The sequence below is a fragment of the Pocillopora verrucosa genome, chromosome 6 (assembly GCF_036669915.1).
Source record: "Pocillopora verrucosa isolate sample1 chromosome 6, ASM3666991v2, whole genome shotgun sequence".
NCBI lineage: Eukaryota > Metazoa > Cnidaria > Anthozoa > Scleractinia > Pocilloporidae > Pocillopora > Pocillopora verrucosa.
In genome coordinates, this window is record NC_089317.1 from 15,206,660 (window position 1) to 15,227,023 (window position 20,364).

The 20,364-nt window shown below is 39.1% G+C and overlaps 1 protein-coding gene across 2 annotated transcripts in view; it reads right to left on the reverse strand.

Annotated features, from left to right (window-relative positions):
* Nucleotides 1–4,787: 4,787 nt before the first annotated feature.
* The window catches only part of LOC131784032 (uncharacterized), a 28,864-nt gene continuing 13,287 nt past the window's right edge, over nt 4,788–20,364 (reverse strand). The window contains exons 7-22 of one of the 2 annotated variants that reach the window (XM_066168100.1): nt 19,346–19,657; nt 18,657–18,971; nt 16,534–16,791; nt 16,083–16,133; nt 15,128–15,241; nt 14,989–15,007; nt 14,354–14,384; nt 10,713–13,860; nt 10,501–10,611; nt 10,185–10,375; nt 9,538–9,660; nt 7,963–8,033; nt 7,148–7,188; nt 5,911–6,007; nt 5,687–5,786; nt 4,788–5,270 (exon numbers count right to left, since the gene is read on the reverse strand). In XM_066168100.1, coding sequence (XP_066024197.1) covers nt 5,205–5,270; nt 5,687–5,786; nt 5,911–6,007; nt 7,148–7,188; nt 7,963–8,033; nt 9,538–9,660; nt 10,185–10,375; nt 10,501–10,611; nt 10,713–13,860; nt 14,354–14,384; nt 14,989–15,007; nt 15,128–15,241; nt 16,083–16,133; nt 16,534–16,791; nt 18,657–18,971; nt 19,346–19,657 — 5,048 coding nt within the window. In that variant the 3' untranslated portion in view covers nt 4,788–5,204. The remainder of the gene's footprint in view (nt 5,271–5,686; nt 5,787–5,910; nt 6,008–7,147; nt 7,189–7,962; nt 8,034–9,537; nt 9,661–10,184; nt 10,376–10,500; nt 10,612–10,712; nt 13,861–14,353; nt 14,385–14,988; nt 15,008–15,127; nt 15,242–16,082; nt 16,134–16,533; nt 16,792–18,656; nt 18,972–19,345; nt 19,658–20,364) is intronic. The other variant, XM_066168101.1, reaches the window with a different exon arrangement.

Genomic DNA, 20,364 nt, shown 5'->3' on the forward strand with positions numbered 1-20,364 from the left:
CCTACCCAATTGTATGGTTAGTTAGGCATATATGCTCCGATAAAGCTGAATTTTCCTTTTTGCAAAGGAAAACCGCTTTTTGGTGCTCTTTTAACCGTGTACCAAACTGACGTTTGGTCTGTCCGATGTATTCGTTGTCACAGTCATTGCAAGGAATAGCATAAATGGCGTCGGTTCGTTGTTCTTTCGTGACAGGATCCTTAGGTTTGGCTGAAATATGCCCCAAAGTCTGAAAAGATTTTTGAGCAACTTTAACGTTGTGGCTATTCAAAATTCTCTTGATGGGTTCCGTAACACCCTGTATGTAAGGAATAACAGCAAAACCAGTCGCTGGTTCCCTTTCATCAAGAGCGTTACTATTTGTAACTGGTTTTTGGCAGTTACGGAGAAAAGTTTTTGTATAGCCGTTTGCCTTTAGGACATTGGAAACATATTTCCTCTCCTTAGCCTTCGAATCGTGTGAAGATGGTAGACAGTCAGCCCTCCTAAGTAAAGTTTTGGCTAGAGACTTTTTTATGGCATATAGGGTGGTTGATTTAAATGTGTCCAGAGGGGTACAGGGTAATTTAGAGACAAATGTCTACCGTAAACCTACCCACACCGACAAATACCTCACCTTCGATTCTCACCACCCTATTTTCCAGCGGGAGACGACTGCTCTTCCGGTGAAATCACTGCCATGCTTGGTCATGAATTCCAGTGGCTAAGACGGTCCGAAGATGGAAGTTTTATTTAACCTTTTTCAGCAAATTAATTTTGTTGCACTATTTGCTTGACCAGATAGAATTTTGGAAACCGGAGCAATATCCTTAAAGTAGCGATTCTGCGAAGTAATCTGTACTTCTGTCGAGGAAACATACATCGATGTATAATTTTTGAATTACAGTTGTCAGTTTTTGGCCCATTTGTAGTACAAGGCTTCACTTAAAAAAAAAAAGAACTAGATAAGATGCAACCCTTTCAAATGAGCAATCAGGCATAGTGTAAAAGTTTTGGTAACTCCATGGTGAATTACGAATAATCAATGTCTGGTGACTTGCTATTGAAATGTTGATAAGGCGGCTGATTTCATATTATAACTATCGACGAGATCATCTAAAATGTTTTACCTTATGACAAGCTTAGGTGATCAAATACAAGCGAGATGTTTACTTTTGCGCAATACATAGCAAAGACTTCAGCAGACTGTTTGTCTCTTTCGTTTAAACGATGATGGGGTGGATTTTCCATAAGAATTAAAGCTTCGGTGCTAGTGCCTTTGAATTACACAATAGGATGCCCTAAATAATTATATTTTGAAAAAAAGGGAAGCAAATGTCTCACTTCCTGGAAATAAATTTCTTCGGGATATTTTTGTGCTCAGTACATGTCATCCCAAGGTTGTTCTCTGGATAGTTATAAACTGACTTTTACTGCCGAATCAATCAACTTTCGTGTCCAAAAACCAAAGAACGGTGGCTTAGCCCGACTGTGAACTATATTTTGTTAAGACATCGGAGATTAAAGTGGCTAACGAGGTTGTGAACCCACTGACGGATGCAAGGTAGGCCGCAGAAAAATGATTCGTTCACGTTGGTAGAAGATTTATTGGATTTCTTATTAGGTTTGGCATGACAGACCATTCAAACGAAACCTCATAGAGTAAGAGTTGAAAAATCTGAACTATATGCGCCATAAAGGTGAACATTACAATGACTGGACAATAGTTTATGACAGTACAATATATCTGATGTATTAAATTCAGATATTACTTGTAAAGCCCGTGTTGGAGTAACTGATGGAAAAAGCCATACAGCCAAAGACAATAGGATTATCTTAATGTATTGTCTCTATTTACCAATCTGAAATACAAACACTCAACCAAAAGCAAAAGCTAAGAAAAACATCTCTGTCCAGAAGGGGTGACACTAATCGACAATTAGTTCACGCTTTTCCCTGTAAACTCAACAAAGGCTCAGTTAAGAACACCTAATCCCAACCAGATACATTAGCCTAATTTATACATTTTGTTTTGTAGAGCAGAGCCACGACGTTTGAATCGCTGTCGCGCCAGAGTCGTTTAGCAAGGCAGACCTTGCCGAACTTAGTTTAAGTTTGATTCAGACGTCCTGCTTCTGGCGTGCTTTCCTCAAACTTAATTCCTGAATTGAGGTTGACACGGTATTAGCAAAAAGTCTAAACTGTGTTCACAAGAAATAGCGTTAACGAATTGTAGAGTAGTGTGACTAGCATCAAATTTCTCCCCCAAAAAAACCAACCCCTGAAAGGAAATGATCACCTGCTGAAAAAAGACCTTGATTGTTATAAAAGTTGTCCTTGTGAGCACCCTAAGAAATGTATAAAGAATAATATGGATGCTTGAAGTGAAGTAAACCAGAGCTAAAGTTTTTGGCCCACAGAATAAAAGCTGAGAAAGTATGTTTGGAGTCCCTCCTGTTTAGTCAGAGTGTAAGTTTTCGTTCTTGCGATTCTCTACGTGATTTAAACGAACCCTTCAGAGGATTTTTCGCCAGGGAGTGTCGAGATAAATACCCGGCCGAGACTATCGATAAGTGGGATGGGATTTCTGCACACCAATTGTTTAATTATGATGACGGATTAAGACAACTTGTTTTGAACTTGATTGAGAGAACTTGTTTTGTGATTGGGTGACAGTGATGTAAGATCAAGTACACAACAAATGCATGTGGTGATGGTAAAGTCAGCTTTCGCGCATGCTCCCTTTTAAGGTGACACAGCGGCAAAATGAGTGTGTATGCATGTAACAAGCGAGAAATTTGATGCATGCAAAGGAATGGGGACGACAATTTTTTTAAAGTAAGATTGTTGAGGCATATTGGTGGCATTTTATAAATTCCCATAGTCAGTTTTCATTTTGGTGGAATAAGCTGAAACCAAAATTTATGTCGGACCTCCTCCGTCACATATCTCACTCAACAAAAACATGTTGCACTAGTAGGTGTGAATTGAGGGGCTGAGTAAGAGCATCCGTAACATGGCTACGAAGTTTGTAGCGACTGAAAGCTAACAACTAAAATAAAGGGAATGTTGGTTACCCTTCAGAGCCTTCCACGAGAATAAATTGTATGAAATTGTTCAACTGGTTCACATCAATAACAGTCCAAAAGAAACAGTATGGTAAAACCTGTCCCTGGTTACCGACCCTGATAACTCATGTAACAATATACTTAGAAACATTACGCGCTTCTGATTGGCCGAAAACGAATGCATTTTTCCTGTAAAACGAGTGCAAAGTTGTAACAAGACTGTCAAAATTTCGTCTGTCTTGACTATCTGTGATGCCTTTTTCGTGTAAACTATTAACGAGTAACAATTCTCGTGCAATTTGGTGTAAATAAGCATTTGTAATTTTTTAAAGACTAAAAGTCGCACTCGCTCTACGGGCTCTTGAAACTTCGTTGCCTTTTAAAACGCGAGTGAGATTTACTCGTGCATATTAACACTAAATTACACTCGAAATCATGCTTTTAGTTATAACTATGCTGTTTTAAACATGTTTCGAGGGGTTCAAGTCCCTGATTTGTTCCTATGCGCCGCCTTATGACATTTGTGCCGTTGCTCCTATTTAGCACGAAAATATGTTCAGATATTTTCCCGCAGACACGATCTGTTCCGAGAAAAAACATTTTTGAGCTGTATTTGCTATCGTTAATATATTTTTGCCGCGCGAGGGACGTTTACGATCAGCTTAACGTTTACTGTGTGGGATGTTCCGCATTTTTCAGCGTTCTCTGGTACGACTTTATAGACAAAGAAATATTTCTCCTCTTCTCCAAACTCTCTGTCACATTGAATGAAATTTTAAACGCAGAATTATCGTAGAGGACATAAGCTTTTGAAACTGGAGAATGTCACTTGGGGAATATATAGACAATAGCCTCTATTGGGCGCGAAAATAGGCACGGATATTTGTCCGCGGACATTATCTGTTTCAAGCTACGAACAGTTTTCTGAAAGCGAAACTCGAGGAAAATTGTGAGCATCAAGGAACAGGTAGTGTCCAGGGACAAATGTAGGAGCATATTTTCGCGCCAAATAGCGACTTATGTGTTAATCATCCTTCGATATTTTGCAATGCGCGTGAAATAATATTTACGAACCGCTTACTATTTACGGTGCAGGAGGTTTTCTTTTGAGTGTTATCTGTTACGGCTTGATGAACGAAGCAAATATTTCCCTTCTTCTGTAACAAACACAAAATGCTCTTTCATCTTGAAGAGACTGCTTCTACGCTTCTTATCTTGTAGAGCATAGAGAAGTATAAACTCGGACTTCTAGAGAAGGGTCAGGAAGGAAGTCAAAGGTAGACTTCAACGATGAATTTAACCGTGACGCGCAAAGGTGAAAGTTGCCGTATGACGTGAAAGTGAAAAATAAGGAATCGCATTATCACCTTGCTGGCCCCTTCTTAATATCGCGTAATAAGCGCAAATTTTAAAACAAACAGGCACAACTCGATAGATTCCTTCTAACGAGGCGACGTTCACTTACAAAAATTACAAGGTGACAAAGGAGTACTCGGGTTCCACACATGGCAGAGATTTTTAACTTATGCAGATGTAATTCAGTTTCGAAAAAAGAACTTCAAGGGACGAAAGGTCAATTGCATCAAATAACGTGACTTTTGAAAACTCACAGTCAGTAACACCTTAGACTTCGGAATTTGCTCTAATTGACAACCGTATTGAAGTGCAATGGGATAGGACAGAGCCCCACTTTAGGTTGTCGTTGTGTTTCAATATTTTGAAATTTTTTTATTTAGTGGATAACCTACGGTACAAAGATGAGACGAAAAATATGGCTATCGTCAGTCTTCAGAAGGAAATTAATTACGATCCATCGGCTCAGCTGATTGAGTAGTCGTATCTGGAAAGTACGAAACTATCGCGCTCTTCGGCCAAATTGTACACCTTTTAAACAGTAGAGACAGTACAAGAACAACTTAGCAAAAACCGCATAATGAGACTTGTGCTCAGTTTTCAGTGCCTGAGTCTTTGCCTTCGGTATCAACAGTATTGGCGGTCCAAGTAAAAGCAAAAAGAAATGTTCGACAGCTTCCCCAGAAAAAAGGAAACTTTGGTTTTCCCGGCAAAAGAGTTTTCAAGCGAGGATGGTCATTCCATAGAGCTTGTTGCGGCAAAATGTTCAAACAGTTCGCCAATCAAACACTGACGTGTACTTAACTACACTATCAAATCCTCGACGTTTACGTACAACCTCTTGTCGTAAATTCTCATGTTGATCAGCCTCTAAAAAGAAAAAGAAAACAATAACATTATGAAACTGAATGTGCTCCCCCTTTACGTAATATCATGAGTTATCCACATGAACTGTCAGGTACAAGTATTCTATAGAATTACAGAACTTCATCATTCGCTATTTTTTTGGGCATCTCAGTGCAATTTTGCAGTAGTCTTATCATCTTTTATATAATGACTATAAAGATTTTTCTGTTGTTGGAACATTATATTTTGCTTCTCGCATACCGATAATAACCGATAATAACCTTTACTTTGTTTGCTTCAAGGAAACAACAGGAAGAAGCAATTCAAACTTCGCACAAATTGGAAGAGATGAGGAAATATCAAGTTAGGCCATCTGAATGACAATCTATGAATTTAAAGATACTCCAGCGTAAAAGAAAATTATCCACCATAATTTTCACCTCGTGTAGACTTTCCATGTCTTTAAGCTGTTTTTTTAATTCGGTGAAAGCTGGTCTTTCATCTGGGTCATTTTGCCAGCATCTCATCATGATCTGATACCTAGAATTTTTTATATGGAATACGATATTATTTCATCTTGCGAACACCAAACATCAGTTGATGTGAAAGAGTTTATATAATATTTCCTGTTGTAAGGAAGGAGAAAAACTTGATAGAAGCTTACAATTCATTATCCACGTGTTGTGGTTTAGGCATTCTGTAGCCCTCTCCAAGTAAGTTGGCAATTTTTTTTCCATCCATTCTTGGGTAAGGTGAACCGCCTGAAAGAGATCAACGAGTCAATCGGCATGTTAATGTCTTAAACAATGACCATCACTGAAAGCACCACCCATATCATTCGATGGAGCATGAATTTGCATGGGAAGTTTATCTAACTGAAGAAAATGCATTGTTAAACGCGAAACTTTTTGCCGTATCGGAGTTCCCGTGTGTTTTGCGTTTGCGTGTTAATTACCTCTGAGTGTTTGTAAATTTTATTAGCTGTATTGTGTACTTGTGGTTGATATTTATATCGTTGCTTAATACTACGTATTTTATGTCGAGTAATTTGTCAAGTTTTGTGGATAAATTAACTCCTGTGCATCAACGTTTATGTCCACTTTTTAGAGGCAGCCTTGTTGTTTTTTTAAATGCCTGTATAGCTATGCACGTAAAATCTTCTCCTCTATTGTGAGTTCCCTTTTATGTATTTTCCTTGCTCAAGTTTAGTAACGATGACGTATGGATATTTTAAATAAAAGTATGAGCCCAATTACTTCGGTTACACAATTGCTCAATTCAAAGAAGTGTATGGCTAAAAAAATCCACAAAATCTCTTAAATTTCTTTCTCAAACTAATTAATTATCCATGAGGTTATCTTCCAATGAGGGGAAAGAATTGCGTCACGTGCATGAATCTAGATACTTGATAAAAACGCATATCTAGATCACTAGTGATTGATTTAGGAACACTTTCCTTTAGCAGTTTACTTTCCTCTTCACCGCTTTTTGGGACACGAAAACGGCTAACTGCATTACTTTCTGCCATAATCAAGCTCCGACTAACCATGGAGCTATAAACTAAATGAGCAAAACTACTATAAACTTAGCATACACTTTAAATTACCCAAAGAAACCCCAAACAGAAAACAGATGTATGATAGCTGATAATGATTTCCAAAATTATGCAACCAATGAAAAGAACGTAACAATAGTGTTACGATTTTATGTGGTAAATAATATAGGCAGTTTAAGAAGCAATCTAAATCTCGTGCTTCGGGTTTTGATGGTGGCATCCAAACATCACGAAACAAATAAAGGCACTCGGTCGAAGCGGCCTCATGCTTTCCTTTGTTTCTCAATATTTGGATACCGCGATCAAACCCTCGTACTCGTTTTCTATATACAACATCAAATGTTACCTATGGTGAAAATCTCGTAAAGAACAACTCCATAACTCCATCTGCAGGGAGGCAAAGAAAACATGAGTAAAATGGCTGGTTGAAAACATACACATTTTATGAGGCAGACGAAATATTTTGTTTGACAAAGTTTTTAATCCTTATTTATAGTATTAAAATTTACATAATGGAAATTTATAACCTAGTGCGGGCTTCTATCATCTTATTGGTAACTATTGAGTCATCACTGTACAAGGTCTATAATTTCCCTTCCAGTTTAACCACGGGTCTTAATCGTTTTAAAGATTGAATTTGAGGCATATAGTGAAAAGGTAAGTATGCCAAATATCATGAGATTCGGAAACTGAATGGACATTTAACTCTAGAGGCAACGAAATTAGCTTTAGAGTTAACGATATTTCGATTCCCGAACGCGATACGGGTAATGGTTGGAAAAAGATAACTAACTTGCTGATTTCAAGTGAGGCTTTGCGCCTTTTGGACTCTTATTCGGATCGGTAATTATCATTTTCAGTTTTCAGGTAGCACGCAATTATTATATCGTGGACAAATTGTGTCTGTTGTGTCATACAACAATTGGTCGATGCCTGTAACTGTGCGTATATCGAGTTGTGGGTGCACTTGGAAAGCCAGGGGAGCGCTCACGAAGCAAGAATTGCTGTCAGCCGCTCCTAAAGGAATTCTTACGCTTCTCTTGTGCTCTTCAAACTTCCCACAAACATCCATACCAATCCCTACCTCTATTTACGCACACTAAGCATGAACCATTTGTTTTATAGACGCCATCTTTAAGAGTTATGATCAGGTATACTTACACGTCACTTTTGGTGGTATATGCACCATAGAGCAACGCCTCATAAGCTGTCCACTTCACTGGAAGACGGCCCTAAAGATTTGGGTAACAGAACAAAAATAGTAAGCGATCAATCAACGACATTTACAGATGAAATAGTACTCTATAAGTATCCGTTATTTAACAAATAGAAGTGGGAAGAAACACTCGACTACGTCTCGTGTTTCTCCCTACACTTCTTTCGTGCTCTAGCTGCTTCCTGCGTGCTTTATAACAGAACAGAGCACAGTCAAGGCTTCTCTATTTGTTTTATAATAAAGAATCCCTTAAATTCCCCATGTATTACTTTCAATGTTCAAAACAAACTTTATTTCCAAAGCGAAGAACAGTGTCGTCAGCATGCTCTATACTCTCATAGAGCACGCTACAATAAGCCAATCAGAACCCCTGTTAGAATGGTTCAAATAATCTGATTGGCTGTACAAGACAAAAGCTGTCAAAAGTGTCAAACCATCAAAGTTCAAAAACCATCAAAGTTCACACTCTGCGATAGTTTACAAACTAAAATAATTCGGCAGGTCGAATTTAACACTTTTGCCTGAAGTTTTTAATTCAGAATCTTGAAGTGAAATGTTAAGTGAACTTCAGCCGAATTATGGCTCATAAAAACACGCGGGTTTTTTCACATGACAAGGTAGAAAACAAACTGTTCAAGGCGAGTGTTTTTTAAATGAACGACAGCCGAATTTACCGGAACATGAAGATCGCTCGGGATGACAGCGCCGCAAAACTCGGCTGCAGTGACTGATGTGACTTTCCACTCAACACATTGGAAAGGATATCAGAGCAAGCTCTTATTTTTTCACTCGAAGGGCGGCCGATGTAGTTTCTGAGGCTTGCTTTACTGTGATGACCGGAGATCGGCATGATAAGTGAGCCGCGATGGACTTCAGCATGATCCTATTTGCTCAGACACCGTCATGATTAGTATGAATTTTAACAATTATGCCAGTTTGGTTATATTTTTCATCATTTCTGTTTTGTTCTGTTTTGTTTTTGAACTCTGAACTTTATATACTATACGAGTGTTGGCTGTGTTTGATTTTCATTACCGTACGTAAGCTTGCAATCTTACTGAGCGTGAAAATCTTTAAAACTCGGAATGTCTATTTTGTTTTTCCTTTGAGGATTTTCGTATCTGCCCACGTTTTAATAGCGTAAATAACGGCGCCTGGTATGTTTACAAACCTTTCTTTGGTTCTTCTGTTACTACTTGCCGGCTCGCTTGTTCCGAAATTTCACTTTCAATTATCGGAAAAAAGCTAAAAAGAAGTCCCGGAAAAGGTCGAACATGATACAATTTGGCAGATGGCGTGACAGCTTTAGCTCAGTTCTATGCTCTATACTCTCATAGAGCACTCTCTTTCACCCAATGACAGCGCGCGTTATATCCGAACTTTATTATAATTCCTCATCAGGTCCAATCCAGAGATTCCATGATCGAAACCATGAAAATGTCACCTCTGCCACGAGAGTTATTGCGTAAGGTGATTATGCTGAATGTTATATAACTGAGTACTCCCCATTTTTGTATTACCTTTGTTTTTCGTTCATAAATATTTTCCTGTTGCACATCTCTAGCCATTCCAAAGTCTGTTACCTTACATGTTCCGTTTTCTCCAACTAACACATTACGGGCTGCAAGATCTCGGTGGATGATCTAAAGGAATGGATTGTGAAGGAAGCGAAGATCAGTGATTAAAAGAGGAAAAAACTGAAAAAAGGTTCAGTTCTGAAAAAAGGCCATATTTAGCGAAATCAACAACGTGCGTATTTCTTATAAGCCTAAGTGATAATAAATTAAATGTGCTAGTACTGATACAGTTTCCAAGAGAAATGGAGAAAATTTTCTTTCGATAATCAGTGAACTTTTGGCAATTGAAAACTTTAAAGGAGTCAATGAGACCAAAATAAGTCGAGAGTGAGGTACATCTGCAAGGCTGCACGACGATCGCCAACCGAAAATAGAAAAATGATGATAATAACAAAAAAACATGGGTGATAGCATTGAAAATTGGAGGGTGCACCCTACAAACCCGAAACCAAACAGTAAGAATATGTTTGCTCCTGTGAGGTGTATTTTTAAGATATCAAATAGTATGCATGAAGGAAAAGCTTACCATGACGGTACGCCCCACAAGGAATTTTTACAATTATTTTATGTCTTTCGTATTTGTGACTTACAGATTTTGAGGACAGGTAACTCATGCCATCGGCGATTTGCCAGGAAAACTTCATCAAATGTTGTGACGTCAGATTCGTTTGTGGTTTAATATCCGGGTCTTTGTAGTAAGTGTCATTTAATCCACGGCTCTTTCTCAGGTAACCAAGCAGATCTCCAAAAGGAACATATTGAATCAGTACCAGGAGTTCCTCTGAAAATCAAAAGAAAGCGTTTTCCTTAAACTTGAAGCAAATGATATTGACGAGATAGTCTTAGATGGTAAATTTACAAGGAAAATGCGTATGGTAAAACAAAACCTACACAACCAAAACATACCAGATTCTGTAACACATCCCAGAAGTTTGATGACGTGAGGATGTTTTTTGAGCTTCTTCATCGTTTCAAGTTCTTTCATCAAATCTCTCTTGTCCGATTCAGCAGCGTTAGCTGGAGAATTAAATGCAAATATTTATAATATGCATGACAAAAACCTAAAAAAGGAAAAAAAAAAGAGGTAAGAAATATTCTGAAATCAATACTTGACTCACTTTTAAGCATCTTAATGGCCACTGTAGTCGTATCAGGTCTCCCTTGAAGTCCTACTGCCGTTCCCTTGGCAACCTGTCCAAAAGAACCTTTGCCAATGACTTTTTCGATTGTAACATTATGTCTTGGAACTTCCCAGGAGTGTTTTGCTGGATGAAGAGGCGCGTAACCTGGATTTGTACTTTGTACAAATCCATTATCTTTCCTGGGTTCTTTGAGATCCATGTACTCAGAGGAAGGCTGCGTAACTGCGCTTGAATAGCGCTGACTTGGTTCGATTTCTTCCCATGAGCGGTTTGCTGGATGAAGAGGCGCGTGACCTGGACTTGTACTTTGTACTATTCTGTTATCTTTCTTGGGTTCTTTGAGATCCAAGTCTTCCGAAGAAGGCTGCATAACTGCACTCGAATGGCGCTGACTTGGTTCGATTTCTTCCCATGAGCGGTTTGCTGGATGAAGAGGCGCGTGACCTGGACTTGTACTTTGTACTTTTCTATTATCTTTCTTGGGGTCTTTGAGATCCATGTCTTCCGGAGAAGGCTGAATGACGGTACTTGAATGGCGCTGACTTGGTTCGATTTCTTCCCATGAGCAGTTTGCTGGATGAAGAGGCGCGAGACCTGGACTTGTACTTTGTACTTTTCTATTATCTTTCTTGGGGTCTTTGAGATCCATGTCTTCCGGAGAAGGCTGCATGACTGTGCTTGAATGGCGCCGACTTGATTCGATTTCTTCCCATGAGCGGTTTGCTGGATGAAGAGGCGGGTAACCTGGATTTGTACTTTGTACAAATCCATTATCTTTCATGGGTTCTTTGAGATCCAAGTCTTCCAAAGAAGGCTGCATAACTGCACTCGAATGGCGCTGACTTGGTTCGATTTCTTCCCATGAGCGGTTTGCTGGATGAAGAGGCGCGTGACCTGGACTTGTACTTTGTACTTTTCTATTATCTTTCTTGGGGTCTTTGAGATCCATGTCTTCCGGAGAAGGCTGCATGACTGTGCTTGAATGGCGCCGACTTGGTTCGATTTCTTCCCATGAGCGGTTTGCTGGATGAAGAGGCGCGTAACCTGGATTTGTACTTTGTACAAATCCATTATCTTTCCTGGGTTCTTTGAGATCCATGTACTCAGGGGAAGGCTGCGTAACTGCGCTTGAATAGCGCTGACTTGGTTCGATTTCTTCCCATGAGCGGTTTGCTGGATGAAGAGGCGCGTGACCTGGACTTGTACTTTGTACTATTCTGTTATCTTTCTTGGGTTCTTTGAGATCCAAGTCTTCCGAAGAAGGCTGCATAACTGCACTCGAATGGCGCTGACTTGGTTCGATTTCTTCCCATGAGCGGTTTGCTGGATGAAGAGGCGCGTGACCTGGACTTGTACTTTGTACTTTTCTATTATCTTTCTTGGGGTCTTTGAGATCCATGTCTTCCGGAGAAGGCTGAATGACGGTACTTGAATGGCGCTGACTTGGTTCGATTTCTTCCCATGAGCAGTTTGCTGGATGAAGAGGCGCGAGACCTGGACTTGTACTTTGTACTTTTCTATTATCTTTCTTGGGGTCTTTGAGATCCATGTCTTCCGGAGAAGGCTGCATGACTGTGCTTGAATGGCGCCGACTTGATTCGATTTCTTCCCATGAGCGGTTTGCTGGATGAAGAGGCGGGTAACCTGGATTTGTACTTTGTACAAATCCATTATCTTTCATGGGTTCTTTGAGATCCAAGTCTTCCAAAGAAGGCTGCATAACTGCACTCGAATGGCGCTGACTTGGTTCGATTTCTTCCCATGAGCGGTTTGCTGGATGAAGAGGCGCGTGACCTGGACTTGTACTTTGTACTTTTCTATTATCTTTCTTGGGGTCTTTGAGATCCATGTCTTCCGGAGAAGGCTGCATGACTGTGCTTGAATGGCGCCGACTTGGTTCGATTTCTTCCCATGAGCGGTTTGCTGGATGAAGAGGCGCGTAACCTGGATTTGTACTTTGTACAAATCCATTATCTTTCCTGGGTTCTTTGAGATCCATGTACTCAGAGGAAGGCTGCGTAACTGCGCTTGAATAGCGCTGACTTGGTTCGATTTCTTCCCATGAGCGGTTTGCTGGATGAAGAGGCGCGTGACCTGGACTTGTACTTTGTACTATTCTGTTATCTTTCTTGGGTTCTTTGAGATCCAAGTCTTCCGAAGAAGGCTGCATAACTGCACTCGAATGGCGCTGACTTGGTTCGATTTCTTCCCATGAGCGGTTTGCTGGATGAAGAGGCGCGTGACCTGGACTTGTACTTTGTACTTTTCTATTATCTTTCTTGGGGTTTTTGAGATCCATGTCTTCCGGAGAAGGCTGAATGACGGTACTTGAATGGCGCTGACTTGGTTCGATTTCTTCCCATGAGCAGTTTGCTGGATGAAGAGGCGCGTGACCTAGACTTGTACTTTGTACTTTTCTATTATCTTTCTTGGGGTCTTTGAGATCCATGTCTTCCGGAGAAGGCTGAATGACTGTGCTTGAATGGCGCCGACTTGGTTCGATTTCTTCCCATGAGCGGTTTGCTGGATGAAGAGGCGCGTAACCTGGATTTGTACTTTGTACAAATCCATTATCTTTCCTGGGTTCTTTGAGATCCATGTACTCAGAGGAAGGCTGCGTAACTGCGCTTGAATAGCACTGACTTGGTTCGATTTCTTCCCATGAGCGGTTTGGTGGATGAAGAGGCGCGTGACCTGGACTTGTACTTTGTACTATTCTGTTATCGTTCTTGGGTTCTTTGAGATCCAAGTCTTCCGAAGAAGGCTGCATAACTGCACTCGAATGGCGCTGACTTGGTTCGATTTCTTCCCATGAGCGGTTTGCTGGATGAAGAGGCGTGTGACCTGGACTTGTACTTTGTACTTTTCTATTATCTTTCTTGGGGTCTTTGAGATCCATGTCTTCCGGAGAAGGCTGAATGACGGTACTTGAATGGCGCTGACTTGGTTCGATTTCTTCCCATGAGCAGTTTGCTGGATGAAGAGGCGCGTGACCTGGACTTGTACTTTGTACTTTTCTATTATCTTTCTTGGGGTCTTTGAGATCCATGTCTTCCGGAGAAGGCTGCATGACTGTGCTTGAATGGCGCCGACTTGGTTCGATTTCTTGTAGCGTCACCACTTTCTATTAAATCAATGTACCCGTTCAACCGTTTGGAAAATGGGTTTGTAACAATGAAGTCAACAACAGGTTATACTAGGCAACAACAGCTCACGCATTTTCATCGGACTTATGTTATTTTCTTCCTTTGTCATGACTAAAATCAATAAAAAGTATGCTCTCCACCATTGAAAAGAATCATGATCAGCGGATTGATCGAGATTTATGGAATTATTTGAAGATTTATTTGAAAAGCAAATCTCCACCGAAAGCAGACCTTTAGATAAATCTAATAAAACAACCGAGAACATCCACGACAGAGTTCATATCCGGTTATGGGTTATTTATCACATGGTATCTACCACCCATTTTAAATGCATTCCTTCTGCTTTTTGGGAAAATCCTTTTTCTCTTCGTTCAAAAATTTCGAATGTCTTGTAAATGTAGCACATTAAAAGTAAGATCACGAACTTTCTCCTCGCACCGATATAACCTTAATGCCTTAGCTGTAACTTACGTCGTAAACACTTCTTTTTTCTTCGTAAGACCTACAATTAAGAAAAATAAGATCACAATAATAATGAACATTTTAAATAGTAATACTAATAATGAATATAGAACTTACATTGCGCACATTCCATACAAGTATGTTCATATGCGCATGACAAATTATGAAGCTAAGGTAAGGATAACTAGCACTGATGCGAATTTACAAATAAAAACCTAAGAACTTCCAAGTCACTGATAACTGATTAACTTAGTCATAAGCTCGCTTGAAAAGTAGGTTTTAATAAGAATAAATTAATTTATAATCTTCGACGAGGCATTTGAAGTTAAATCCAAGACTTCGGCGTATTTAGGCAATTGAAGGGCCATGATTTCGCCCAAAATCATGGTAAACAGTATTATGATATGGCAAGATAGACTTGAGGTCAATCCAAGCATTCTTGAATAAATGCTCAGGTAATGAAAGACTATTTAAAAAAAGAACGAAGTAAAAATTCTCGAGAACTCAAAGTTCACGGCAGCCATTTTGGCTCTAACATGCAAATATTTAGGAAATGAATTTCATCAGTTTTTTCATTTTATTTTTGGATGATACCATATCTGAAGAATGATCTCAAACCATCCCACGTGAGAGCAAATTCTTACCTTTGTTTCTCTACAGTACCTAAGGAGGAAAAAAAGGTATAAAAACAGGATTCTTTGGATAGAGGTAAAAAAGGTTTGTCTTACTTCATGACGGATGCTGCCTCACCGCTCTAACGTAAGTAATGAAATTGTTACTCACCTCTCCTGTGTAGCCGGATTATGTAAATTACCAGAAGAAGGATTATGAAGGCAGGAATACCAATAAACGCTCTTAACATGACATCGTTACTTGAGCACTTGCATTCTTCAGGACCTAAATTGATTGGTTTCATGAAGCAACAATTGAGCAATGTTTTACCCTGATCCTGGCTAAAATACTGATCTAATGACATGGCTTAGGCACGTGAACGAAAGAATGCTCACTATGACTGTCTAAATACCAAGGCAAAACAGGGTGTTACCCTCCCTGTGCAAGTTTTGGGAACCAAATTTTGTATGAATCAACACTGCAAAAACCAGTGAGCATGTATTTCCTTCAAAGAAATGGCTACCATAAGAAAAGAAGAGAAGGCAATCACTGATAAAGATTTCCATAATTGTTTTTTTTTTTAATTTGGTCTGAAAAAGTTACTTTGTAACATGTAGCTTTGGTTGCAATTCCCAATCCATCTGTAGTTGTGTTTGAAGACAGCCAAGACGATGAATCGCAAAATCTCCATCAAACCAAATGGACATTGAATGGGTTTCTGATGCGAATAAAGCGAATACTTCTTACTTTGGTTATAAAAGTTTTCTTGGAGTCCCGTGAAGGAAAAAGGCAAACAAATAACGTAACGTTTTTTCTTAACTATTTCCTCTAAAACTTTAAGAGAAAACAAGGTCGACAATGTGGAAAGGTAAAATAGAGTAAGAAAGGTTTGAAATTTTGACACAAAAACCAATGTTGGCATGAAACTTCGCAAACGATTGCCTCGACTACGGTACCTAACCCGAGAAATGACTTGTCAGAGGTCTACAGTCTAACGTTTACAGGGTAGTCCTCGACCGTCTGTGACAGAGCAAGTTTATTAACCTCATAATGTTTTACTCGCTTCAGTTCGTAACATCGAAATACGATCTCTAGTTTTCAGCGTATAAAAAAGAAAAGCAATCACCTGTGGGAGTTGTTTGGGATGATGAAGTAACCGTTCTTGATGCTGGTTTAACTGGAGAGAAATGACATTGGACTTTTAAAACGAGACATTTTTTTTTGTTAATCTATCATTATTATTACGAACCCCTTGATGATAAATGCAATATTTCAGCTGGATGCCCTTGTAGAATAACAAGCGTTATAGCATTTTAGCTCTCTCAAAACTTCTTCAGATTAATACGCATTAGTCCCACTTACAGGGTTAAAAATTCCTTTGTTCTCTTTTCTCCTGCTGAATAGTATGTCGGAGGAAAGAGAGCTCTAACATGCCATTAAAAGATAAATATTAGTAGAATTTGCTGAAGCCTTGTTTTTGTCAACGTCTTTGCTGACAATGTTGCTGAATTACGTCGGTCCAGATTCGATAGTGGTTTATAATTATCATTAATCATACTTAAATCCATTTAACTTACCAACAAGTAGCAAAAACCGCACGGTTGCATTTCCCAATTCGTTTTTCGCAAAACAGGTATACCATCCTTTGTCACTTGAAGCAACATTCCTAACCTCAAGAGTTGAGCAGTTAGTCATTTTTCTGCCGTTGGTATCATTTCCTTTGTACCATGTGATATCAGCTGGGAGGTTTCCAATGACCACAGGGCAACCAATAGACCTATCTTCTCCTAACTCCAATTTAATAATGGTGCTTGCCTGGGTGGCTGATGGTGCATCTAGAAACAGAACAGGTGAATGAAGAATTGCCCTCCCAGTGAAGGTGGATATTACATGGCGTGGTGAACCTCGATATCAAAGGCCTTTAAGGATATGAAAATAATTACATACTCTTGCCTTTAAGCAAACTGTGCAAGCAATTATTGAAGAATAAAATTATATCTGCCCTGATTGTATTTGCATTTTTTAAAGTGGTATTTCTTTAATTAAATGTACTTAACTGATTAAAAAAAGAGACCTATAACGTGCTGATTCTGCCTAAGCCAAATCATAAAAATTAAAAATTCCCTGCGTGCGTGCATTGTGAGACTGATATCCTGATATCCTCGAGCTCCACAGTGCACCCTATTCAGCCATATCGGGCCTGTTCCTTGTCCAAATGCTACATCTCTAAGGGCTGATAAGGCTCCATCGTATCCCAGTTGGCGACAAACCACATCAGCATCCTTTAGGCCCCAGTTATTCTCACAAATTGTTCCCCATGTTCCATGAAACTGGACTTCAACACGTCCAAACGACGGTGAATTGTTGGGACTCAACAAACGGACAGTACTTAATGTGTACACAGAGAAAAATATTTTTTACGTCACACTCAAGAAACGTATTACAGTCTCCACAGTTCGTGACTACTACTCTGACAAATATTTACTGTTTTTCTTGTGATATTTCAGAGTGACTCGTCGCCTGGAATTTTCAGCTTTTATCACATGTATTACGCCTCAAATCACATACGACTAATGTATCGTTGCTAAATCATGCTTATCTATTACCAGTTATCTTACTGGAACGTGAACGCATCGAAGTCTGACAATAAAAAGCGAACTTGAATCTGGGTAACAAGTCGGTTTTTTTTTCTCATGAAAATGACAACGAAATTTATGATGGAAGTCCATCATATGCTGGGCTGTTAACGTGACCAAAATTGAATTCAAATATTCCTCCTCCAAAAATTTAGTTTTTCATAGGTCCGTATACAAAATAACTTCGGACCTGAAGATTTTGCCCGAAGCCGTATTTTCAAGACTTCTATCAAAGTGCAAATAACCAATATTTTTTATTGTGAAATTTTCAAATCTGACTGACTGTGTTCTGATTGGTTCACACAACTGCGGTTATCAGCTCATATTCCGATTCACCTTATACGGAAATGCATTGCGACATGTTGGAAGTTGAAGAGTCTTGCTGAAAATATTCAAACTTTCTGGATTGAATGAAATTTACTGTGCAACTGTTCCATTTTTGCTGGTTGGCTATTTACCATCTCATATCCAACGCGCGCTCATGGAATAGTTACAATAATGACATGGAAAGGTAGTCCTGAGATTAACCTAAGCGTTCTGATTGGTTCTAAGCTGGTCGGGGTTTTGTCAAGGACTTTGTAGCAAAATGTAAGTTATTAAAAAGATACAGGCTACAGTTTAGACTAAGAGCCCTGTAACGGCTGGTTACTCAAATGTTCCGCTCTTTTGTTTGCTGTTTGTTGTTGTTTTTTAGAACAAGTACCATAAAATTGTACATAGAGACGATAACGCAACTTAACTAGTTATGTTTTTTAACTTTGGACTGTTAAAGGGCTCTGACCGCAAACTGAAAGAGTTCGTATGAAAAATAAGATACTCGATAGATAGGTTTTACTTCAACCATCGGATGATCACAGGTAACAAAATGATCATCATTGGTGAACTACTGTGGAAAGAAAAACAATTAGGTCTGAACCAATCAGATTTTGACGAGGGTTTGAACTCGTTCTTCCATGGAATGCCTTAAGTTATTTTTGCCAAGCTTTCAAGAAGCGAATTGAATCGGATATAGAGAGCTAAAATGATTTGAAAATAATTGTTTGCAAGATCATAATCTAACTGACCTTTTAGTTGGTGGCACACTACACCAGCATTTTTACTATGACCACAGTTATGAACTCCCCATCCTCCATGGCTGCACTGCGTTATCGATGTCTCATTTCCTTCACAATTAACGTCATCCAACCATATCGGACCAGTTCCCTGTCCAAATACTGCATCAGCAGGTGCTGATGAAGCTCCATTGTATCCAAGCTGGCGACAAACTACATCAGCGTCTTGTAAGTCCCACGAGTCGTCGCAAATGGTTCCCCATCTACCATCATAAAACACTTCAACACGACCAGAGAACAACGAATTGGTGGGGCTCACCAAACGAACTGTTGTCAATGTGAGAATATAAGAAAGCTTGTTTAACATTGTGAGGGCTCATCATAAAATCTGTTTTTGTGCTGGAAATGATGCTTAAACAATTCATAAAGGTCTATTAAAGTCAGCGACGGATTATGTGTATCAAAATAACATAAATCTCCTTGAAATATTTTTGAAAGAAAGATTGTTCTGAAGAGCTTGTAGGCGGATATTTTACATGTATGTTATGGATAGTTTAACTTGTACTTTAGTTAGCATTGATTCACTAAAAATAGCGTTACACGCAGCACTTTGTAAAAACGGCTAAAAATGAGTAAAAAAACACGAAAAGTTAATCTGTTGGCTTTGAGTTGTTTATTGTGAGCGTGTATCGCCAAATTACCTGCAGGTCGGCAAACTACGCCAGCGTCCTTATAGTGACGACAGTTGTGAGCTCCCAATTCTAAGTGATTGCAGTGTGATATTGATGGCTCATTTCCCACACATTTCACGTCATCCAACCATATCAAGCCTGTTCCTTGTCCAAATGCTGCGTTACGAACTGCTCGTAAAGCTCCATCGTATCCAAGCTGGTGACAAACTACTTCAGCGTCCGGTAAATCCCAATAGTCGCTACAAATTGTTCCCCATATACCACTGTATAGCACTTCAACACGACCAGCATGTGGTAAATAAGAATTCACTAGACGAACAGCTATAAAGTGGACATATGGACATGGACAGTTGATCAGTAGTTATTAGTAAACTAGTAAGAACTGGCATATTCAAATGTACTATCAAAGCCAGGCAGCTTTTCAAATCCAGTATAGGCAAATTTTTGAATAAAGCGCAGGGTTAAAGTGAATAATAATAATAATAATAATAATAATAATAATAATATTAATAATAATAATAATAATACCTTTTTATATCATATCAGGAAAATCAACTTCCGAGGGAAGGTCTTGAAAATTGAATATGTACAATAAAAAACTGTCTTGTTAATAACCGAAAATAACAGTTTTCATTTCTAGAATTCTACAAACCAGATAATAATTTTTTATAAAAATCATTTAGCAACAAACTAATAATAAAAAATGCATCAATCCTCTGTTATAAATGCTTTATCTAAAAGTTTTCATTTGCTTTTATTTCTATGGATCAAAGATAAATCAAGGGCATAAAAAGAAAAACTGATCCATAACATGATAGTCGCATAGCTTCCACCCTTCTTTGTAGCAACTAGCTCAGCAAGTCTACAATGGTATTATTTACATTCTACCGCCCTTCCACCTGTATATTGAAGAGTCCTTTTCTCGAGACGTTCACAGAAATAATTCACCCTTCGGCGGGCAGCATGGCATTCGGCAAAGCTGTTTGTCCGCCTAGCAAGACGACAGTCGATATTTATACTTCGACTCC